Source organism: Xiphophorus maculatus, chromosome 8 (genome assembly GCF_002775205.1).
Source record: "Xiphophorus maculatus strain JP 163 A chromosome 8, X_maculatus-5.0-male, whole genome shotgun sequence".
NCBI lineage: Eukaryota > Metazoa > Chordata > Actinopteri > Cyprinodontiformes > Poeciliidae > Xiphophorus > Xiphophorus maculatus.
Window position 1 is genome coordinate 3,348,855 of NC_036450.1, and position 24,617 is coordinate 3,373,471.

At 38.3% G+C, this 24,617-nt stretch overlaps 2 protein-coding genes across 4 annotated transcripts; both read left to right on the forward strand.

Moving 5' to 3' along the window:
* The first annotated feature begins 702 nt into the window (after positions 1–702).
* Positions 703–18,556, forward strand: LOC102233795 (growth hormone receptor-like). 3 transcript variants are annotated; one of them, XM_023337906.1, is made up of 9 exons: positions 703–1,012; positions 4,649–4,727; positions 12,397–12,520; positions 13,305–13,483; positions 14,045–14,223; positions 14,591–14,735; positions 14,809–14,899; positions 14,991–15,060; positions 15,761–18,556. In XM_023337906.1, exons 2-9 carry the CDS (start codon positions 4,655–4,657, stop codon positions 16,427–16,429), a joined length of 1,530 nt encoding a protein of 509 aa, XP_023193674.1. In that variant the 5' UTR covers positions 703–1,012; positions 4,649–4,654; the 3' UTR covers positions 16,430–18,556. The 3 variants fall into 3 exon arrangements, with proteins under 3 accessions (XP_023193674.1, XP_023193675.1, XP_005812497.1); XM_023337907.1 differs by having other exon boundaries at positions 726–1,038; XM_005812440.2 differs by lacking the exon at positions 703–1,012 and having other exon boundaries at positions 4,619–4,727.
* A 406-nt stretch (positions 18,557–18,962) lies between these two features.
* ccdc152 (coiled-coil domain containing 152) lies at positions 18,963–24,318 on the forward strand. Its single transcript, XM_005812441.2, has 8 exons — positions 18,963–19,231; positions 20,183–20,288; positions 21,079–21,147; positions 21,930–21,994; positions 22,282–22,417; positions 22,593–22,720; positions 23,737–23,835; positions 23,963–24,318. The coding sequence occupies exons 1-8, from the start codon at positions 19,169–19,171 to the stop codon at positions 24,092–24,094; spliced, it is 798 nt and encodes a 265-aa protein (XP_005812498.1). The 5' UTR covers positions 18,963–19,168; the 3' UTR covers positions 24,095–24,318.
* The last annotated feature ends 299 nt before the right edge of the window (positions 24,319–24,617 follow it).

The following is a 24,617-nucleotide window of genomic DNA, read 5'->3' on the forward strand; positions in this document are numbered from 1 at the left end:
GACTCTAAAACTCAAAATTGACTTACGTTTGTAAAAATGACTTTAAATCTGAAAATTACGACTTATTTTCATAATTGAGACTAAAACTTTAATTATGACTTTCATTCTTGTGACTTTATTATAAATAAAATTATTTTCATTCATGGTGGTAATGAACTTCCATTCATAAAAACAATAAAACTGAAGAAAATGAACTGAAAATCTGATACTCCTAATAAAAGAAATACAATTTTTAAAAATGAATTAAACAGTTTAACTTTTTTCCCTGATTTAAATTTTACATTTAATTTCAAAATGTTTCTTTGGTTTCAACTAGGTTTTTTCCAAATGTACATAAACTCTCATGTGGCTTTTATTGCTAGATTGGAGAAAAAAATTCACGGCAAAGAAATATGTGAAAAATTGGCGTAGCAGGGCATTTGTAGACAGGGAGGGGAAAAGAGTAAATTTCTGCCTAACAACCCAGAAATTTTGAATTTGAGTTTGAAAATTCTGAAATTTGCTAGAATTATTTTTTTCCATAAGTTAAAAAAATTTGACTTGAAATTTAGAGGCTTTTTCTGGAAAATTTCTGAGGTTAATCTCAAAATTTAATTTTTTTTCTAGCAATTTCAAACTCATAAATTTTCTAGTTAAATTATTTTCCCCCAGAAAATGTATGAGATCAGTCTCTAAATTTCTGAGTTTTTTGGCAGCAATTTACTCCTTTTTTGTTCCATCTAATGTTGTCCTCGGTCTGCGTTTCCCCTGCGGTACCCAGACTCCACCAGCAGATGGCGCCACTCTGTATTTATCGCACCTGCAGCGCCGCAGATCGACACACAGCCTCTGTCACACAGCGGGAGGACAGCTGTCTCCGGTGAACCGCCTTCAGCTGCTGTCAGCGCATCGATTCGGGAGTTTGAGTCCGTGTTTGGTCGCCGTTGTGTCGGTTTGTGTATCGAGGAAACCCCCGGAGCTCCGGGACTGGCAGCGGAGCCGCGGCGGCGGGTGAACGGGGGTCTTCTCTGGGGTAAGACCTGCGGGCTGGTGCGCAAGGTAAGCACCAGGATCTTCCTCTGCGCTCCTTAAAAACAATCTTTAAGCGTCTTAAACGCGGTTTATGCTTGTTCTGCTGGAGCTTAATGCTGACTTATTTTCACATTTCCTAAAAATCAGGCTGAAATTGGATAAACAGGGAAAAAGTTGCACCTTAAATCTGTGTAAACAGACTGAAAGTGGGCAGATTTAACGGCTAAATGTACTGATTGGTTATTATTTTCAGTTTTTTCCCCTCCACATTTCAACGGTTTATCTCCTGAATTTATATTTTTTCTAGAAAGTGACATTCTATCAAGAATCAGTGATTTTATTCTTAGTTATTTAGTTTAATATTTGCAACATATTATGTTATATGTGTGCTTTACCTGTTTAATTACAGGGCAAAATAAACGTTCAACAAACATGAATTAACTTAAAAACAAGAGATGGAAGCACAAACTCACATTTATTTCATTCTTTAAAAATCTCTAATCAAATATGACGATCAAAAATAAACATGCAGGTAAATGCATCCATCTGAATAATTGGAAAATCTGGAATATTTTTTTTAAATCTGACAACATTAAGGCATATCTATGTCTGGTTTAGATATTATTTCTATTACTTGACCTTATTTAACCAGAAAAAATAGCACAAAAGTAGCACAAAATTAAACATTTTACAGACTAATCTCTGGGAATCTTGCAAAAACATTTCCAAACATGTTTCTCGTGACTCCACTCTGTTAGCACTTGCAATAAAGTCTCCACTGAGATCATGTTGAAGTTTTTCCCCAGCTCAGTTTGCACGTTGTAGCTGAAAATAAAGCGTTTCTGTGAAAGAAGGCTATCAGACCCTGAACTCCTTACATGGACGAGGTTTGAGAGATAAGAGGGAACATGAATATGCCAGTGCTTTTGTCTGCACATTGATAAATAGGAGCTTCCAACTGGTTGACGTAATGAACAAACTGGAAATGAACCTCCAGGCACGTAGACGAGGTATGCAAATCTAAACAGTTACTGAGCTGTTTAATACTCAGAACAACAGGAGGAGCAGAAAAACCCAAGAAACTGTAGACTAACACCAAAATGTTAGTCACCCAGAAAACGTCACGTTTTCCAAGAAAACTGACATTTTATTAAACAAATGAATAGATGAAGGTTAAAAATAATCATTTCAATCAAGGAGTGTGTGGCATGGCGATGCAAAACCATCACATTGTTTCACGTTTTCAAAGCTAACAAATGCTAAAGCACTAAACGTAAAATTAGCATCTCTATTAGCAGATTAGTGGAAGTGTTTGCTGCCAACTGTCCTTAAAAAAGTTGATCTAATGTCAGATAACGAGAATTAAATGCGACTTATCGTGCTTCCTTGAACAGGTTAGGATATATCTGTGGCCTATACAAAACATGTTCATTTTATTTTTTGCACAAAATCATTCTTAGATAATGAGATTTTAGCTCATTTAGGCCGTCTAGTCAGTTTAAATGTAAATAATCTGCTGCTGGCCACAGTCATGAACTCAACCTTTACACTCACACATGAAAATGGCTGCAAACAGATGCACAACTAAACAACTGTACATCTTTGAAAAGCATTAGTAGAGCCTCCTGCACAACCAGGAAGAATGCAGCTAGTGGTTTCTGGATGGCAAGTCAACAACAGAACACTTGTCTTTTCCAGCAGCCGTTGTACAGCACATACAGCAAAAAAACCAGCTGAATAAATGAGCTGCAGTTCAGCTTGGGTTGCTAGGTAACGGGCTGGGATGTTACACTCAAGAGGTTTTTGAAACTGCTCCTTTTCAAGACACAAAAAAACATCAACTTACTGCAAAAAACAGTTTGTTTTTTTATCAGTACAAACCCAAATTAAAGTACAACAATGTGCAAAATGTGAATTTTGCATCACAGGTCACTTTTAAATGGTTCTGTCTGGTTCTGACCGCGTTTGAAATGAAATCAATTTTAATTATTTCTCCCCTGGGGAAAAAAAAACAGTTCAAATAGGTCAGTATAAGTGCAATATGACTGAAACATGCATGTTACTCATAAATGTAAAGCTTCGTTAATGTGATCATTAAGGTGAATGTAAGGAAATTAATTCCTGACTTTGAGGTGAAATCAGAACCTCGGTTTGCTTTCCATGATGAAATCATTCAGAAATGTTCCAGAAAAACAAGAAAAGAAAAAAAAAACTCAGAAACGAGCGCTGGTGGATTTCACAACTTTTGGGGAGTGGAGTGACCCTGAACTGCTGTTTGGACTAGGCCGACCCAATCCCAGCCAGAACTCAGCTGCGTCTTCCTGGTAGGACAGATAAATGTTTCTTTCTAGGAATAAAGACGGCGAATAAACCTGTCTGTCTTTACTCAAAGACTAGATGATCTTATTTCTAAGAAAAACAATTAGCACATTTAGCTGCCGGGCAGGCAGCCAATAGGGAGCGGCTCGGCGTTCCTGTCGCCTCTGGTTTGTGTTCCATAGAGCGTGACCAAACTTTGGAAATAAAAGTGAAACCTCTTCTGTTTAAAGCCGGCTATTAGCAACAAACAGTTTCATTACAATAGTTTTGACTGTAAGCATGTAAGCTGCTAGATAAATAAATATTTACACTGAGCCAGGGGTGTTCAAAGTGCGGCGCAGGGCCAACTGTGTCCCCCAGACTGATTTTGTGCGGCCCCTAACTACACAGACTCTTTACTTTTAATTACAGCAAAACTGAAAACTCTTTCTAATGAAGATTGGCATCAACATCACAAACTATTTGTCTTTTTTAATAAGCAAGTTTTTTACATTCTCACTAATTTCTTATAGATATGATCACATCTACACTCAAAAACAAACTTTTATGCTTTTAATTAATTTATAGAACTTTGCTAAACACAGCAAATGTAAAGCAAATGAGAACTGATTGATTCATCTTCCAGATGTGCAAACAAAATAAAAAATTAACTGGAAGCCTTTCTGTTAAAGAGGATAAAATGCAAAACTTTACTTTTTTATTTTGGCAAAATAATTTGCCAAAAAGACTTTAATGTCCAAGTGCAAAATTATGTCTAAATAATAATGACAATTAACAGAATATTTATGCACTCACTAGTTTTATATAAAACGTTTTTATTTGTGATTATTCTGCAGAAATCAGTTTTTATTTTGACATTAGAGGGAAACATTTTTTTTTGTTAATTATGATTGAATCGTAAAAACAATAAAACGGTAAAACATCAGAAATGGTTGAATAGTTTTTACCTTCTTCATATCGTCTCAAACTTTAGTCGCTGTCCCCCAGCATGATGCTCCCGCCTCCGTACCTGATAGTTCTTAGTGTTTTAATCTAACCTGAAGGCCTATTGAAGGTTTCGCTTTTTAAAGAGGAAAATCCACCAAAATGCTAAACTCTGTTTCCATTGAGTTGTTCGTTGTGTTGGAGGCAGAATGTTGCAAATAAATCCTGAAATCCTCCAAACACATCGGTGATTGATTAAACGAGGCTCTGGGAGGAATTTTAATGTTATTTATGTGCAGAAAGCTCGGTGGGAGCGTGATGGTTCTTCACGGTTGGATCTCTGTGGGTTTTCTGGGTGGAACCAACTAACTTTGTGTTAATGTTTCCTCCGCAGCTCAACATGACGTCTGCGGCGCTCACGCTGCTTCTCCTCTTCCTCCACGTCTTCGGCCTCCGGTCGGAGCCTGATGCAGGTACGGCGTCTGTGTTTCGGGTCCGAACGGTTTCCACTCGTCTGGAGACTCTGATTAGTTTCTGCCTCGGTGGGTTTTCAGGACAAATCGTCTCTTTAAGTCAGTAAAAACTGTGCAGCCTTGGAGCACAATGCGTGTTGCACAACATGCGCGGCCTCCGCAGAGAGAGCCAGCGGGTTTCTGGTGAAGTGGATTACCAGGAATTCTGAAGCGGGAAAACAATGGGAAGCTGTTCAGTGCGAAGGGCCCGGTTTGGGTCCAGCGGCAGCAGAAAGACTCTTCACACATGACTCACATTTCAGCTGAGGTCTGCAGTGAATGTTTACAGCCGGGTTGGACATCTGGAGTCGGGTTTGGTTGCGTAACAGTGCAGCGCTCCCCTGCTGGGTTTGGTTTTTATGTTTTATGACTTTTTGTTGAAACTGAAATGACTTTTCTACGACAGCAAAACGAAATTGTTGGTTGTAGTTTAAAAAAAAAGTCAGACATGTTTGATGAACGGCTGATTCAGACATGTTTCTGACCCAACTAAGATGTTCAGTATTCACACATTTTTCTGTGGAACATAATTCCAAATCAGTGGTGGGCACACTTCTGCTAATGCGCTAACAGCATAGCTAATCTTTTATATAAAGCATTTGCTAACTTTGAAAACATTTAGCATGCTTAGCTTCCCCTAAATTCAATTCTGAGGTGATAATTGGCTATTTTGTAAACTTTCAGTTGAATAAAAGCTCACAAATGTTGAAGTTTTGGTTATTAACTGCTAAATTCTTCAAGTAGTTAGACGTTTACGTGTTTTGCTAACTTTGAAAACATTTAGCACACTTAGCATCCCCTAAATTACATCCTGAGATGCTAATTTACTTGGATATTTTGTAAATTTTTAGTTGAATAAAGTTTGGCATCTGTGTTGGCTAACTGTGTTATCCATTGTTTAGAATTTACAGCAAAAATGAAGTCAGGATAAGCTAAGTGCGCTAAATGTTGTCAACGTTAACGCTAACACGCTTAAAGAATTTTCTTGGTTGTTTTCTAAATTTTCAGTTGAATAAAACTAAACATGTATGTTTGAGTTTTGGTTATCAACTCTTAGGAAATATTCAAGTAGTTAGATGATTAGCACGTCAGCGTTTTTGCTAACTTTAAAAACATTTAGCTCACTTAGCTTCCCTTAAATCATTTTTTCCAGATATATTCTGAAGCTCTCATTTACTTGGCTGTTTTGTGAACTTACAGTTTGACCCAGTTTGAACCGGAACGCCCGCCTGACGTTTTTCCATTGTATTTTCCGGGGTTGAGATTTAAGGGTTTAAACTCTTCCGGGTTTCATTGATGACGCTTTTGTTGGGCAACCTACAGCCCCCCATTTTTTTTTTTACCCCTCCAGGGGGTATTTTTGTGGGCTCTAGTGTCCCTTAAATGATAGTGGGCTGACAGGAAACGGGGAAGGAGAGGGGGGAAGACATGCGGCAAATGTCGTCGGGTCCGGGAGTCGAACCCGCGACGGCCGCGTCGAGGACCCAAGGCCTCCAAATACGGGTCGCGCTAACCTCTACGCCACAGCCCCCTATTTTGATTGACACAGCATTCGACCAATAATGTTATGGTCGAAAGATATTATTGGCTTTTCCTGAGCCAATAATATCCAGAGAGCGATTGAGCTCACTTTGACTTGCCTGTATTCTTTCTGGAATATTTCTGACTGGTCATCTAAATCTAAAGCCACCAATGTGTATCCAACACGTGTCATGTGACATCAGGCATTTTGGGATTTGTTTTGACATGAATCCACCAGTTGCATGCGAATCCACCAGCGTGCGTCTTTGTTGCGTCAAAGTCAGGCTCTGTGCTTCCTCATGCTTCCTCATGCGTCCTCATGCGTAACGGTGTTTACAGGAGTTTTTCTCACCAAAGGAGAGACACGTTGTCAGAACGTGTCGGAACTGGATGTATTTCTTCAGCAGAACTTCCCAACTCACAGGAGTGGACGATTATGGCCGTAAGAACTGACCCGTTTTGGATCAGAGAATACCGAAAACTTTTAGTCGTCCGCTGCTGCCGTCAGAGTGAGGTGGGCAGAGCGTACCGTTGAGCGGGAATGGGGGGCCGAGGGAATGGTGGCGGGGGCGGTTTCGAAGAAGGAGAGAAGGTGGGGGGCAGACTGGGTGGAGGGGGAGTCGAAGGAGAGATGCTTTCATGTTCACTCCAACTTGTTCTAGAACAGCAGCTGATTTAATTTGGGTTTGCCTTTTCAGCCGTTTTTGGTGATTTAGGGGTTTAAGGTTAAGGGGTTAATAAAATATATTTTGTGTATTTTTTAAATATATGTATTGGAAAAAAAAGTTTTTTCGTTTTAATTTTAGCTCTTTCCTGCCTTCCAAACCAAAAACATAAAAATAAACTACAAGCTCAGATACATAAAAGCTACAAAATGAAATTAAAAACAGGAAAGAAATGAATAAAAATAGAAAAAGTGAGTAGCCTCCCTTTTTCCCAGCTGCAGAGTTCACTGCAGGACATTTTTAAGTAATGAGTCGTCTAAAATAGCTTCACTTTTCCAGCCATGTCGAAGCCCTCAGAGGTTCTGCTTCTACGAATCAACCGGACCGAGTTTTCCCAGCCAGGCGGTTTGATTCAGACTTTGTTTGGACTGGTGGGCCCGCCTGGTCCTGCTGTTTTTGTTTCCACAGTCCCGTTTTGTTGTCCCCTCATGGCTTCCTGCCCGACACTTTCACCTCATTATTACTGCAACAAAACGGGTTCGATTTAACTCTGTTTGGGGAAAATCATCAGCAGGATTGATTTGAAATGGAGGGAAAAGTGGCAGAGGAGTCCAGGCTGCGAGGAAAAACAGAAGGATTTCCGGTTATTTATGAGGCTCGTTCTGCTGAGTCGATCCGGTGCAGGAAGCAGATTCTTCGGCTCATCAGGTCCAGGTTTTCTCCCTGGAGAGCCACACAGGGTTGCCAGATCGGACTGACAGTGTCCAGACCAAACCCAACAGAAAACCTTACAAATCTCAACCTTTAAGGAAGGAAACTCACATCAACAGCACTGGATTTATATTTACGTTGGAGTATTAGAGCCATTGAGAATAATAAATAAATAGTAAAATTACACGAATAAAGTCATAAAATTACCAAAATAAGACGAGAATTAAATCATCTCGTCTTATTTTGGTAATTTTATGACTTTATTGTCGTATTATTTTGACTTTATTCTTGTATTATTTAAACTTTATATTCGTGTGGCTTTATTCCAATAATAATAGAATTTTATTCTTTTAATTTTATGCCTTTAATCTTTCATTATTTGCACTCACAACTTTTTTTCTTATGATTCTATTTTTTGTTATTTTCTTTGAGTGACTCCTATACTCGGATATAAAGAATATAATTCATGCTTTAGGTCATCGACTGCATTTATAAACTTGTGATAATTTAAAACAGGGGGCCGAAGTTGGTCCTGGAGGGCCGGCATCCTGCATGGTTTAGTTCTCTCCCTGGTTGTACCAACAACCTTTTCAGCATGTCAATGTTCTTCTTAGGCCTCTAATGAGCCATCATTTGAGCGTTAAACCAGGAAGAGAACTAAAACATGCAGCCCTCAAAGACCCACTTTGGGCTCCACTGATTTAAAACATTGTTGGTATTCAGAACCAGATCCAATTTTGACAGCAAACAACTTCAGACTTGGGTAGAGACCCGTCCAACCTGGCAACCCTGCTGGAGCACACTGACTGACGGCTGAACGTTTGCTTTGAATAACCTCTTGGCCCGATAGGAAGCATAATGGCGGCTTCCCACGGGCCTTAATGGGTCCAAAGGTCCTGCTAATTAACACGGAGCGGCCGGCCAGTACGCCGCGTCCCGCCTGATAATTAATGAATGACTTTGTCCGCCCAGAGAATGTTTCCTGCGCCTCAGTGGACAGGAAGCTCATCTGGATTTATGGAAATGCATGCAGGATGTTGTGCTGCGCCCTGAAATAGATTGCTGGCAGCTTTGGGGGGATAAATCAAGGCGTAAACATGTTTACTGTAGATCTGGTGACGGCTCCGCTATCAGCTTTCTGTGTGTGTGATGGGAACACGGCGTGAGGTTACGTCCGCATCCGGGAGGTAATCCCGGCGTAAGGAGTAGGGGACGTGCCGCTCCGTGGTGTTTATCTTCAGCGGGGTGAACTGTGCCTGACAGCCGCTGAGCAAACAGACACGCTCAAGTTGACGTTACTGAAAGGCGAGGGGAGAGTCGGGGTGTCCGCAGCGCGCCTCCTGAAATGTCCGACCACTTCTTTAGAAGTCTCACTTCATTAAAAAAAAAGTAACACTCCTTTAAATTAAGACCATTTTTTAAATTCTGTTTCGAAAAGACTATTTAATATATATTCTATGTTTTTTTTTTCTCGCGGGGATTTTCTGTCAGGCGAAAGTTTCAGTCGCACCCGCCCGGCACATCTTTACTTTCTGTAACTCCAGACGGTTGAGGCTACCGCTAGCTTGTTGCTAATATAAAAAACGCTATTAATGAAGAAATGATAGTAAGTTGGCCTTTAATGTCTTAATTCATTTTCTTAAATTTTGTTTCGACAATAATATTTATAATAGTATATATTCTATGTTTGCTTTTTCGCGGGAATTTTCTGTCAGGCTAAAGTTTCAGTTTCAGTTGCACTCAAATGTGACTCCGGCCGTTTGAGGCTACCTCTAGCTAGTTGATAATATACTAAAAAAAAGTCTTAATGAAAAAAAGCAAGTTGGCCTTTAAAATGTTTATCCAATTTCTGAAATTCTGTCTTTACAGGACTATTTAATGTCGTATGATCTATGTTTGTTTTTTTTCTGGCGGGGATTTTGTCAGCCATAAGTTTGAGTCTCACTGGTCTTCATTCTGTTGATTGGAGACGGTTCAGGCTACCGCTAACTAGCTGGTAACATACCCCTGAATAACAGAAAGATTGAGCTCAATCTCAAGTTTGCTAGACTTTGATATTTCAGAGTTTCAGAAGTAAAAATTTTTCGACTTTTGTTCATTTTCTTAATCCATCCATCTGTTTGTCCATCCAACAGGTCATCCCAAAAACTAGCTAAGTAGAGGAGCCTCGGGTTGTGTTTGCTGAAAAGAAAACCATCCTCCAAATTTTTAACTTTTAGAGCTAAAAAAATTCCTTTTTTATTAATGTTTTTTTGGTAGACATTTCATCTGTTTTTTTCTATCTGCAGTAATAACCCATCATATCTGATACTACCACTAACTAGCTGCTAACATTGTAGCTAGCTAGCTTGGGTAAATGTAAATTTATAACCAGTTTGCTGGACACCATTCATGCATTTCTGTGGATAAAGTTCTTATATTTCATTCATTGTGGATGTAAAGGTGTTAAATTTCAGCTGGTGGAACCTGCAGTAGCAGGTTAGTGGGTCGGCCGGTCGAACCCTCATGTTCTCTCCTCCCCCACTGAGTTTTCTGACCACATAGCTGGGTGTCACATTTTTCTCCTAATCCTGACGAAGCTCGGCCCTGAACAGGAGGAGGAGCCGGTTATCTGGTAAACAGGTTATTTTTAACCCCTTACTCCTGTTCTCTGAAGTGGGCCAAAAGTACAGCATACATCACCTTCATCATCGTCATCATTGTCGCAGGCGCTCAGCCAGTCTGGACTTGTGAGCTGTTGAGCTGCTGATGGCCTGCAGGTGGTTTTCTCTGTTTTCACAACCAGAGTGAGGAATGCTGCCGTTGTTCCTCTGCTTTAAGCGGGGGGCGTCCAACTTTACGTTGGCTACGTTACGTTACGTTACGTTGGCTAAAATCATCCAGTCAAAAGAGAAAATAAGGAAAACTAGTAAATTCTTGATTTTCTTACCTTCTCAGCAAAACATGAAACATTAAAATGAAACAAAGCAAAGAATGACCTTAAAGCTGCAGTGTGTAACTTATGAAAATATTTTGTACATATTTGTTGAAACTGTCACTATATTGTGACAGTTTAATCTGTAAAAATGTAACTCCTCCGTTTTCTCCCAGTGTTAACTAGAATCAACCAATCAGAGCCAGGAGGCGGGACTTAGCGCTGCCAATCATCCTCTTTTCTCTCTGCTGTGCTGCACTTAGCTTGTTATAAGTTAGCATAGCCACTGATGATGGGAAGTAAACGGTTTTTCTGTAATTGTTTCTCCACCAGCAGCACATTTAGCAGCTAGTACATTAGGTTGATCGACAGCACTTGGGAGTAATGAAGCCAAAACTGTGCAAAATAATATATAAATGTAACAATTTTCTCCATCTATAGTAACTTTGAATAATTTTGAATTTAAGATTAAATAATATATATTTTTTGACTGAATTATTTTGTTCGGCTCCTTCAACCATCAGTTAAATAACTTTTATGCAAACAAAGCTCTTTGCTCGTTATTCTAAAATCGTTTTAGCTCGGATCCTGAAGCTGCAAAGACACAAAACTACTGAATTTTTCAGGATTATATGGAACAAACTGCATTTAGTAAAGATGAATGTTTTACTTTGGCGGTACAGACAGCAGGAAGTGGCAATTTCTGTGTTTTCTGCCAGATGTGGTGTTTACTGGGCCGGCAGCCTGTAGCAGCTCCACAGAGAGCTGCTCCAGGCACACATGCTCTCAATTTGTGCAGGCAGTAAAACCCGAGCCGCATGCCTGTTTCTGTGTGAGCGCGTTTCTCGGTACGGTGAGAACAAACAGATTATTCCACGACAGCTGAGGAGCGAACTCCTCCTGCAGTGAGTCTGAAGTGGACTTCCAGGAAAACGCTGGCGGCCAAAGGGAGGCGCTCAGCGCTCAGCGCCATTTTATCTATTATCTCATTCACTCAGTCATAAATATCAGGAGTTCAAGTAAAAACTAAAAGAAAAGAAAGAAGTATAAGCTTATAGAAATATTTCAAACACACAAGTACAGAACAAAACATCAGCTTGTTCAATGATTTTCAACATTTTTTAATCCAGAAAGAGATTTAAATTCAGAACTCTGAATTTTTTCACAGAATTCTGAATTTTTCTTGGGTTTTGAAATTTTCCTGAGAATTCTGACTTCAGTCTCAGAATTTAGAAATTTCTCAAAATTTAGATTTTTTTTTCAGTATTCAGATTTTCTTTTCACAAAATTTCTCAGAATTCTGAGTTTTTCCTCCTCATATTTCTTAATGATTTCTCTGAATTTTAATATCTCTCCTCAGAATTCAGATTTTTTTCTCATAATCCTGACTTTATCAAATTATTTCAAAGAACTGAGATTTTTTTTCTGAATTCTGAATTGAAGTCAGAATTGTTTTTATTTTCCAGCTGCCCTATTCCTCTTTCGTAGTATTTTCTTTATCTTTCCAAATCTGTTTTGAATATTGTTTGGTTGTGTTTGTGCTCTGTGCACATTTTAAAATATTTTGCTCAGGTTCAATAAGTTTAACTGATCAACTGTTGGGTTTGTGTGATTTCTGTATCCACTTCACTTATGACTCTTTGCTCTCTTTTGTAATAAAAAAAGAATCTATTGATGTTTACAACTTTTAGCCCACACTTCCACACAAAATGTCAGATATGAAACAATCAGTCAGTTATGAAAAATATCCGAGGCCTTTTTGTTTCGCAGCTATTGTTTTTAATAAAATGTGTAAATAATATTTTCTTTTCCTCTCCAGTGCGGCCGCACTTCACCGACTGCGTCTCGCGCAACATGGAGACTTTCGTCTGCAGATGGAGCGCCGGCTCCTTCCAGAACCTATCAGAACCAAAAGATTTACGCCTGTTCTACTTCAACAGAGTGTAAGGAAAACATTGTCTTCACTAATCCATAAACCTGCATTTTCCTCCACTTTAAAGATGCAGGAAGGCTTTTTAAAAACATGACAACCTGCTTCAGGTTTAGAAACATGACCTCAGGGTGGACTGTGATAAATTGGAAGCAGAGTTATCTCTTTCGAACAGGCAAAGTCCACCAGCGGGTCAAAGTGATGCTGCTTTAAATCAGCCAAATAAACGCAATTTAATGTTTAGCTTATGATTATTTATTTCAACTGGAATAATCATAAAATGACTTCAACTGGAGCCAGAAGATCAAATATAGACATGAATCCAGTAGTGGGGATGCTAATGTGCTAATAGCAGAACTAACTGTTAGCACTTTAGCTAACTTTAAAAACGTTTAGCGCATTTAGCTTCCCCTTAATTCATTTTTTCATATAAATTCTAAAGCGCTAATTTACTTTGTTGTTTATTCAGTTGAATAAAGTTCGATATTTCTGCTGAAGTTTTGGTCTTTCATGCTCTTATTTTGAAATTAAATGGAGACCTGAACTCTAGAAGACTTTTTATTACAGACTAAGTAATATTAGCACTTTATGTAATGTCAGTATAGTGTTCAGTATTAGCTTCCAACAGTATATCAGTGTGCAGTGTGTATGTCATATGCATGATTGACAACGACTGAGCAGTTATGATTTTATAAAGAAAAACTCAACAATTCTTATGAAATGTCTGTTTTCTGGTGATTAAGCTAGCAATGCTGAATTAAACTTGCTTCAATGTAGTCGACTGTGTTCCCTTTCAGGCTTCCCGGCGCCTCAGAGAAAAACTGGAACGAATGTCCCCACTACAGCGCGGAGAGACCAGACGAGTGCTTCTTCAACGAGAACCACACCACGGTCTGGACGTCCTACACGGTGCAGCTGCGCTCCAGGGACCGGGCCGTCCTGTACGACGAGATCTCCTTCTCCCTGGAAGACCTGGGTGAGTTCAGAGTAGGACGGTCCAGATTGGTTTCTGGATTCCACTGGAGAGAAACCTTCCTCCTGTCAGCGGGACAGAAAACAAATTCTTCTGCAGAAGACATGACGTCCAACTGGTTTTAATTATGAAAAGTGTTTGGGTTTGTTCCAGTTCTCCGGAGAACTGTTCCAGTTCATTCAGGCGCTGACGAAAGGAAACATGATGGTCACATCCTTTAGGGACGGATTCAGACTGCACTGGCCCATTCCTTCAATTATTCATTCATCCATTCATTTGAACTAAAGAACTTTTAAAGAAGATGACCGTTTTCACTCTTCATGTAAATGTTATTTATTTTTTGATAAAATATTAGAAATTTTCTCAGTTATTTTTTTCTGTTCTTTAATAAAGTGGAAAACCTGAAATATCTTCATATCTGAAATCCACAAAAACTCAACTTATGATTGACAACGCAGCGCTAGGATAGCAAACTGAACTAGACTGTATTGATTAATTAGGATCAATCAGAGAAAATGTGTTTGAATGTTCTGCCTGGTTTGATCCCGTGTTTCTGCTCTGCAGTGAAACCGGACCCTCCGTTCGGCCTCAACTGGACCCTGATGAACGTCAGCCTGACCGGATCGCACTTTGACGCCATGCTGAGCTGGAGGCCTCCGGCGACGGCCGACGTGGAGACGGGATGGATAGCGCTGCAGTACGACGCCCAGTACCGCCAGGCCGGCGCCGAGCGCTGGGAACAGGTGGGTGGCCGTGCCGGTTCGTTAGGGTGCAGAGGCTCGTTACCAACAATCAGTCAGACTTATTTGTCTCAAAGTTAAGCCACAAGAATTTTTCAGCCTCCCGTTAATAAAAATAAGAAACAACAAATGAATAAGAAGTTATTCATTCATAAACAGAGAAAACTAAAGATTTAGTTTCAATCATTTCCTCATTGTTCCTCAGGTGACAGAAGGCTGACTTTGTAACTGTCTCTATGTGACTCTGAAGGCTCAGATTTCAGCCTGATCTCCAGTTTCTAGGCGTAGTAACTGAAGCTGAGCTGGCTCTAGATCGTTCCTCTTTATTTCCAGATAATAACTTGAGTTTTTAACCCTTTGTGCTCCTCAGGCCGGCCTGGTGAAAACAACGCACCGCTCCCTGTTCGGCCTTCAAACCAACGTCAATTATGAGGTCAGAGTTCGCTGCAAAATGCTGGCAGGGAAGGACTATGGAGACTTCAGCGACTCTGTGTTCATCCACATCCCATCTAGAGGTCAACATTGACAAAGCTGTGCTAAAACATTTTGCTTTTTCAATTCATTCATTTGACTTTTTTTGTCCTTCAGTTTCCAGATTCCCAGTTATGGCTTTGCTCATCTTTGGAACGTTGTTTTTAGTGGCCGTCCTGCTGCTGGTCATCATTTCACAGCAGGAAAAGTTAGTAGCTGATTGTCAGAATTAGAATATTTGAGTCTGAACCAAGAGAATGAAGAAGAAATGATTTCTGCTGTTTTCTTTTCTGCTCCAGGTTGATGTTTATCCTCCTGCCTCCTGTTCCTGGACCGAAAATACGAGGAATCGACCCGAATCTACTGAAGGCAAGTTTCCACAAGAAGGATTTTAAAAGACATCAAAAAATATATGTAGTTTTATTATTTTTTTGAGGAATTAAATGCATTTATTTTTTCCTACAGTTGGGTTTTTTCTGGCTAAAATTATACACTATAAATAAAACAAAATCTTACAAAGTATTTTTGGTTTAGTTTCTAGTGCAAAAATCTTAAGTCAGTTGAAATAAGACAAAACTAACAAACAACTGAACAGCAAGATATAAGAGCTTGTTTAAAGTAAATACTTAATATTAAACTTATAACAAGATATTTGACCATGTAATAATAACAAGAAAAAAATCTTGTTATCTAAGAAGGATTTTGTATAAAAATAAAAAATGTATGAACATATTTTGTATAACCCATTGTTGGGTTGTCAGGTAACGGGCAGAACTCTGCTGGGGTTGCTAGGTGACGGACAGTGCCTGCAGATTTTGACGTTACATTCTGGAAGTTTTTGAAACGGCTCATTTCCCAGAACCTAAAAACAAAGACTTGTTGCCAAAAAACATTTCGGTGTTTATTTTAAGCATTTGGATTGTTTTTAGAAGCCAGCTAGACCCAAATGGAATCACAAAAACATTTAAAATGTGAATTTTTACTTTCTGTTTAAGGTCGAAATTGAAATATAAACGTCTATTTTGGGTTTTGTGGGATGTCATGGGTGTCTGAACCGTGTTTGTTCCAGAAAGGGAAACTCCGAGAGCTCACATCCATCCTCACCGGCCCGCCCGACCTCCGGCCGGAGCTCTACAACGACCCCTGGGTGGAGTTCATCGAACTGGACATCGAGGAGTCCAACGACAAGCTGCTGGACGTGGACACGGGCTGCCTCATGGACTGCTCCCCGTCGTCTCCACACTCCACCGTCTTCAGGGACGACGACTCGGGCCGCTCCAGCTGCTGCGAGCCGGATCTGCTGAGCGAGGCCTGCGCGTTGCCCGTCCATCAGGAGGCGACCGCCGTGGAGCAAAGCTCGGCGTTTGTACCTGTGGAGGGCAGGGAGGCGGCGGCGTACACGCAGGTTGGCGAGGTCGGGTTGTCTGGGAGCGTTCTGCTGGAGAAAACCACCATTAAAGAGACAAACATGGAGGAGGAGAAGGGTAAGAAACAAGATGGCGTCTTGGTGAACGCAGATCAGAGAGACAGCAGCTCTGAGACGAAGCGGTTAGCAGAGCTTCCTGAGTGCGTAGCCCAGCTGCCCGCTGCTCCTGTCTACACCGTGGTGGAAGGCGTGGACATCCAGAACAGCCTCCTACTGACACCGACGCCGGCCCCCAACCTGACCGGCCCCAAAATACCAGCTACGCCCGACGGCTACCTGACCCCCGACCTGCTGGGAAGCGTCACACCGTAAATCAGCCGGGGATCAAATCACCCAGAACTTGTTAATCTAAAGGGAGGTCAGTTCCTGGAGGTGACCCTGGCTCGGTTTCAGCTAGCTTAAAATAGCAGCAGGAGCCGGAGGCGTTCAGAGAAACCTGGACCCAGTGACACTGTTCCACCTTAAACCAGCACAGCTAACAAAAAGATGCTACAGGGAAGATCTGGATCTGCAGATGGGAAATCAAAGGAAACAAATACCAGTGGTGGGCATTGCCACTGGTGTTTGTAGCAAGCTACCTTGTTAGCGAGCTAACAAGGTAGTTAGAAAGGTATGATTAGCTCTAAACGCTAATCATAAACATTAGTTCTGCTAATGCTAAAGCGCTATCCCATTTAGCAGAAGCTAACAGTAAATTTTGTTTTTTAGAGTAACAGTAAACTGCTGCACCAGTTAGCTTTTTTAGCAGAAGCTAATGATAGAGGGCTAAGACGTTAATTTCAATTCCAATTTGAAGTTTTTACCCCTTTCAAAATAAGAGCATTAATATAAACGTCTAACTAGTTCAAGAGGTCAAGCAGTTAGACGTTTGGGTTTTAAAACAGCCAAATTAGCTCTTTAAACTTTATTGGGGAAAATGTATTTAGTGGAAGCTTAGTGCGCTAAATGTTTTCAAATTTAGCAAAAATGCTAAACTGCTAACTGATAAAATTAGCTATGCTATTAGCGGGTTAGCAGTTTAGCGTTAGTGTGCCCACCACAGACAGATGGCAACATTTTAGCCTCATAAATAAATGAATTAGAACAAATGAAACGAGGTTTTAACGTTGAGGTTCGTCTGTTCTGGTGGAAGAAAGTTAGCACACCCTCTCAGAAATATCCATCGCTGTGTAGCTTACTTGTTTTAAAAAGCAGGTTTGGAATCTCATAAATAATCTAGATCGTGAAGGAATGGAGTCAAAAAAGGTCAATATTGTAACAAGTTCTGAAAATCCAGGTGCTCTGTAATTATAGAGGAATAACTCGACTCATGTCTTAATTTTGTCTTTTTTCAGTATTAATCACCCAGAACTTGTTAATCTAGTTGATCTAATTTTCACTAATTCAATTGTTTTTTTTTTTAACAGAATTTGTGAAAATGATAAACGAAAGGGTCATGCATTTACTTTTTTATGTATTTAATATTTCTATCATGTTTCACTGTCACATACTTTGGTAATATTGATGCTGTTCCATAAATGAAGCCAGAAAATCTGTTTTCTGGACTACAGCATCAGCTGGACTGTAAATTATCCTTTTACTTTCATTCAATTTTTTCTTTTCATTTAAAACTGTGAAATATTTTTTTAAAGTTTTTAATTTTTTGTGTATTTTTTGCCTTTATATCTGAGTATTTTGTATTTCATAAATGATTTCAGAGTTGTAAACCAAATGTTTACATCTTTTATTAAAGCACACTTGTATTTTCTTCTTCACTGTCTGACATTAACTGAACTTCCTGTTTTAGGTCAGTTATGTTTTGAAAATTCTTTCAGGTATCAAACTTGAGGCTCGGGGGCCAAATCCGGCCCGTCAGAAGTTTTAATGTGGCCCTTTTATGTTAAAGTGTCCTTAAATATTATTTTATCAATCAAATCAGCAAGTTTATTTGTATTCTGCCAAATTAGGTCAAGGTGAAAATATATTTAATATTATTTAACTTTAAGAAGTTCTCATTGAGTGAAAAGATACTTAATATTTTAACAATTTAATTGCTAGTTTTGTTAGCACATTCTGTCACAACTGGCCCTTTAAAAATATAAGGTTAGTTTCATTTAATGTCAGAAATAGAAGGTCGTATTTCTTTTAACAATAAATGACAATTCAGCTACATTTGTTAAATCTGTTTAGTTTTCTGTAAGAAGTTACCTTCAGCTGAATGATGAGCATTTACTGGAAAACTGGAGGTTTAATTGTAATTTTCCTTGCATGCTGTTTTTTTTCCTGAAGTGAAAGCTTGGACAATCATTGGAAAACTTTCCAGACATTCGTGGATCCGTCTCTTTGTCAGCATTTGGAAAGGGAAATAAGATTTTCTTCCAATAATATGGGTCATAATAAATGTAAAAACCATATGCAATTTTATAAAGTTACATATTAAACAACTTTTCAACAACTTTAGTTGCTGTCTTGTTTTAATCTGATACTTCTCTTTAAAATCTCCTTGAAATTGGTTGGCTGTTTTCTGCAAGGTGGCCATTTTGGATTTTGAGGTCAGGGTTAAAATTCCCACATCAAAGTTTAATGTTATTAATTTTTAAAATTAATATAAACAATTTAAATACAGTTTTATAATTTCATTGTATTATTTGTATGAATTTTAGAGGTAATAATGTTAGGGCCAGTGGATGATAAATATGAGTTTAGAACAAATTATCACAATTTGGTTTGGATGATAACACTTTGTATTCGCTGTACAATTTTACATGTGGTCAGGAATATTTTAGACTTAAAAACTGAAAACTAAAACGGACTCCTACTTTCCTTGGGCTGCCAATAAAGGAACTTGGTGATAGAAAAAGTCAATAATAATAATATGGTTTTGTTTTTAGTTTTTAAATCTGGCCTGGTAATATTGATGATCTGTTACTAAGAAGTTCGCGCTGTTCTCAAAATGGCGGCACCTCGTTTCGTTAGCTGTTAGTTAGCTTAGCGTCGGTGACAAATACAGACATAGAAACCACAAACTACACAATTAAACATTGTTTTGTTTGGTTCTTTTAATCCAACGGGATGACGAAGTTAAACTGTGTGAAACTGGAGAGATTTATGGCGGAATTCTGTCGACTGGAACAGGTACGTGACGGTTAGCTTAATGCTAATGCTAATGCTCTTTACCGGAGTTTATGACATTAAACACGAAAACGAGCTTTTCCTCGCTTTTAATTTTTAAAAACATGTTGAGTGAACCAACTTTCTCACTTTTCGTTTTGATATTGTGCCTGTTTTATTTTTTTAATTTGGAAATATATAATTTTAGTCATACATAATATTCGATACTATATTAACTCTACAGGGTCTGCAGTCCACTTTGTTTTAGAATTTAAATGAAACTTTCATATCAATATGAAACTTGTTTTGACATTTTTGTGGAAAAACAAAAACTCAGGGAAAAAAATTTTTTTTCTTGGAAATATTCGGATTTTTGTCTAGCAAATTTGTGACTTTGAAACCCAGAGAGTTACATTTTTTTGGAAAATTTCAGAGATTAATTTCAGAATTTCTTAATTGATTTTCTAGCAAATTTGCGACTTTTAAAACTAAAATTTCTTGCCCCCCCCCAAATTTCCGAGATTAATAAAACAAATTCTTAATTTTTTGACAAATTTTTGAGTTTTCAAACAATTGTTTTTCTATAATTTTTCTGAAATTGTTTTGGCAGATTTTTGGTCTTTTATTTTTTCTATATACTTTGGCTGTAATATGCTATTGTATGAAAAATAAATGAAAACTCCATCTTACAAATTATAGAATAACTTAGTAAGCTGAGAAAAAGTTTACTCAGTTTTTTCTGTTCAGTGTAGAATAATTAGATCTAAGTTGGACTTTTCTTAATATGTTTTTTTTTATTTTTTAAATAATCTAATTTGAGGTCTACATGAATATAAATGATTAATTTTGCATTTATGTTTCCAAATTACAAGAAGCATTAAAAACTGTAACGTTTGAACTGAAACTGAATCTATTTTTCAGGATCGTTCGTTTTAACGGGACATTGAACCATTTTCTCTCTATTGTCTCTGGCAGAACATTACAGAACTGAATGGTGCAAAAAACCTTCTGGAGATCAGGCTGGATGACTCCAACAGGCTGGTGAATTTTTATAGAAATAAGGAGCAGAGTCTAAAAGATGGTGAGTATTTTAGGTTATTTATTTGTTTGTAGTTGAACTTGTGATTTTTGTCTCCCTCTAGTGGCGCTTTGCCAAACTGTTCACTGTTTTCATATGAAAAACTTAAACCAAAGAGTATTAGGGCTAAATTAGAGGTTTTATTTAAATTATGAGAATCATGTCATAATTTTATGACAACAATAATAGTAATATTAGCAGAATATGTCACAAAATAACTTTACTCTCATTAAAATCCGTTTTCATGAGAATACTGTGATAGTTATCTGGATCTGACATGATCAGCTTGTCTAGAGTGTTAATTTTTTTTAAAAATAAATTCAGTTTGCAGAATCATTTAAAGGTCCTTCTACTATAATAATTTGATGCTGATCTGTTAAAATATTATCTCATTTGTAAAACTAATACCAATATAACTGCACAAGTTGCTCAACAATCCCCATGTTAATAATTTATCATTTTTCATGTAGGAGTTATAAAATTATAGTTTTATTCTGCTAAAATTCCACATTTTATCTGGAAATGTGGAATATTAAACTTTATTCTCATTATTTCAACTTTATTCTCATATTATCCTGACTATTCTTGTAATAAAATCAACTCATTCTCATGATTTTTTACATTTTACTCTGGTAGTAATAACATAATTTTACTGCATTTTAGCTTTTTATTTTTCTTTTTTTTACTTCATTGCGTCAGTTTGCTGATTCTATTATTCTAAAATGATTTTAAGGTAGATATTTTTCTTTGAGGTAAATGTTTGCAGCAGATTGACAGTTGATGCTGTTTGCAGAGAAGGAGAGCCTCCTGGTGACGGTGGACCGGCTGCACCGGACGCTGCAGGAACAATGTGACCTCAGAGGTAACGGCGCCACCTGCTGGTGGAAAGAGTTAAAACACCAGGAAAACCCAACACAAGCCTGGAGAAAAGATGTTTAATCTCCTGGATGTGATTTAATGATTTATTTCAACACTTCCAGTTTGTGCAGCAGTAAAGTTAATATAGAAAAAGCCCTCGACATAATGCTGCCACCACCGTGTTTGACAGTTGCTGCAGTTCAAAAAGCTTCATAAGGAGCATTTAACTAATATTTAGTGGGAGTTTTTCCGTCACCAGTCATCTTTCTGTCAAAATATTTTTATTTTATTTTGATTAAAAACAGCAAAACTCCAAATAACTTCCTTAATTTAGGCTTTTCCAGAAAATAGTTGATTTTGTTAAAGATGTTTCATCTTTAGCACCAAACTGAGAAAAAGGTCAAAGTTCAAACCTCTACTTTCTGTAACTACAACTTTGAGTAACGTTGATATCTGAAGAAATCTCTGATTCGTTTCAAATGGAAACAGTTTAAGTTTCCATGTGTGAATCAGTGGAAATCCACAAAAATTCAAACTGGTGCAACACTTTTTTTTAAACATCCTTAAAGTTGAATGTTTTTATCTTTATTAAAAAATATTATTAAAAGCCTGAAATCTGAAAGGAAACAGCTGAGTGTGTCTGATGGGATTTTTGTTTTATTAAATAATCTGTGTGAACGGCTGAAGCTCCTAACAAAGTGAATCATTTTAAACAACAGGGATGAGTTTCAGGGGAGAAACTTTGGGGTTCTGTTATTTAATTTTGTGTTTTTCTTGACGTTTCAGTGGAAAACCAGAAGCTGAGGAAGGAGGTGGAGAATCTGAAGGACGAGAATGAGAGAACAGCTGAGGTGAAAACAGAAACAAACGGATCAGTTCTCTGGTGTTTACATCTGATTTAAAATAAATCCTGAATATAAACGTTCCTTATTTCAACTCTGTGCTAAAGCAGCTTTTTCTCATGAAATGATTCTGTTACTCTGGTCATTTATAACTGATTATATTTTAGGATTTTACTCTCGTTTTATTAACTTTATTCTGGCTCTGATTCACTCTCTTTTCTACCAGAATTAGATTAGAGAAGGTGAATAAACCCTTTTGATTTCAGTTTGTCTCGTTTTGTGCTGCTGCCCTGCAGGCTGGGCGGTCGGATGTCCAGCAGCTGCTCAGCCAGATGGCAGCAGATGAGGACAGACACCAGAGGGCGCTACAGGCCGTCAGACAGCAGAGCAGCAGAGAGGTAGAGGAGGCGCAGAAACAGGCGGAGAGGCAGAGTAAGACTTCACCAACTTTAACTGTTTATAGGTTTTATTCTGGTTTTTATTACTTTTAACAGTTTATTTTAGTTTTTAGAAATGCTGAGTTTGTGTTTTGCCCATCAGAGTTTGTTTTGTGGTCAGAAGTGTTGATATAAACCAGTTTTCAGGTTTTTCTCTGGTTTTTCTCCAGTGGAAGCTAAAGATGCTGATGTTCGGCGGCAGCTGGAGGAGAAACATCTGGAGCTGGAGGAGATGAAGACGAGGATGAAGGAGCAGGAGAGGGAGCGGCAGAGCGAGCTGCTCAAGATGCAGATGGAGGTCAGCAAAAAAAATCATCTTTAATGTTTCTACAAATCATCGTTTGTTATTAAAGGTTACTGTAAAACAGCTGCTGATTATCATTTAATTTAAGTTTGTTTTCTTTTCTATGAACTGAAACTCAGAAACAAATATAACCGTTTATAATTCCTGAGTGTTTATAGTCAGTTTTATGGTTCGTTGCGCCCCCTGCTGACCTTCACAGGTACTGCAGGAGGCCAGACCTGCTGTGGATGAGCTTCTGTTGAGAAACACATTTCAATAATCGATTAATCAATTTATTGGATAAAAAAAATTGGCATATGCTGCAAGTTTTTCATTTAACCACTTTTTTACTCAATGTTATAAATGCATTATAACATATAAATAAACAAATAACTGAATCCCTCTGTAAGTAAGAAAATAAACATTTTATTCCCTAAAATGTAACAGAATTTTTTCAGTTAATGATTCATTAATAATTTAAAAAGATCCGAGTTAAATGATAAACTGAATCTGTGTGACTTTCTGTTCTATATGTATTATAATTTGAGTTATATACGTGATACGTTTAAACCACCCTGCTATTGTTTTTGTTATTTTATTGTATTTTTTGTTTAGTTATATTATGCTAAGAAATACTTATAAATAATAATGATGATAGCAAAAGAGGCTTTAAAGGAGATTTTGTTTAAACAAACGTTGAACCAGGTGAAGATAAAACTAAATATTTTCCACTCAGAACTCCTCAGGTTGCAGACAAAGAATTAAAAATATATTTTTTAAATGCAAAAAGTTTATTTTCTGTAGTTTTGGCTTCATTGCAGCTCTTTGATTTGTTCTTCCAGCCTGTTATGGTCTGTTTATAGTTTATTGAACCATGGTTCATCAGATAATAGAGATTAATTATGATTTCATTAATTTAACCGTTTCAGTCGGTTTGAAGTAGCTTGTTAAATCTGTCTGAACTGAACGATTGTTGAGGGATCCTCCAGTTTGAGCTGTTTGTTTACGTTTCTGCTTCTGTTTTCCAACAGTTTGGTGCGAAGTTAGCTCGGGTTCAAAGTTCAGCTCAGAGGAACCAGCAGCAGCAACTTCATGGATCCAACCTTCTTCCTCAGAGCGTCTTCAAGCGGGTGAGCCAGAACCTCACCTGCAGAAATAAACGTCAGGTTCTGTTAGATTGACCCAGAACTTAGTGGTGTGTGTGTGTGCGTGTGTGTGTGTGTGTGTGTGTGTGTGTGTGTGTGTGTGTTTGATCAGAAGCTGCAGTTTTTCCAGGAGGAGAAGAATAAAGAGATTGCGGTTCTGCGTCAGAGAATCAAGGAGCTGGAGCAGAGCCAGCGCGCCGTTAGCATTGGCAGCAGCAGCTATGTGAAGAGGAGGAAGTTCTAGTTTGACTCGGTTGTGTTCAGAAAAGTTTAAATTCGTGTTCTGGTTGCCGTTGCTGCGTTTTCTTCGCCTTTTTCCCCGTCTGGAAGCACGTTGAACCCCACGCTGCCCGGCCGTATGAGGCTCTAATCCCATTAGACTGCAGCAGAGGAGGAAGCTGAATGAAACTCTAATCTGTTGCTGCAGCTTGAATCTGTTTCCATTCAGAGAAATAAATCAGTCGACTGCTTTCCATAAATTCATTAATTCAGCTTTAAAATCTCAGAGTTTGGTTTTGGTTTGATGTTTGAAAGCCTGAAAAAGATTCTCTGATAAACAGGCTTATGGTAGAATGAAAGTACACCCTTTAAATAAGGGAAAACTAAGTACACCCACCTGTAGCAGGAAAAACTTCCTCAGTATTTAGCAATATAAATAGTTCTGGAGCAGTTTGGGTCTAATGTTTTTAGTTTCCCACGGGAGCTGGTTGTTTAGACGTGTTACCGTGGCGACAAGGTATTGTTTTTACTAATAATATCTGAACTAT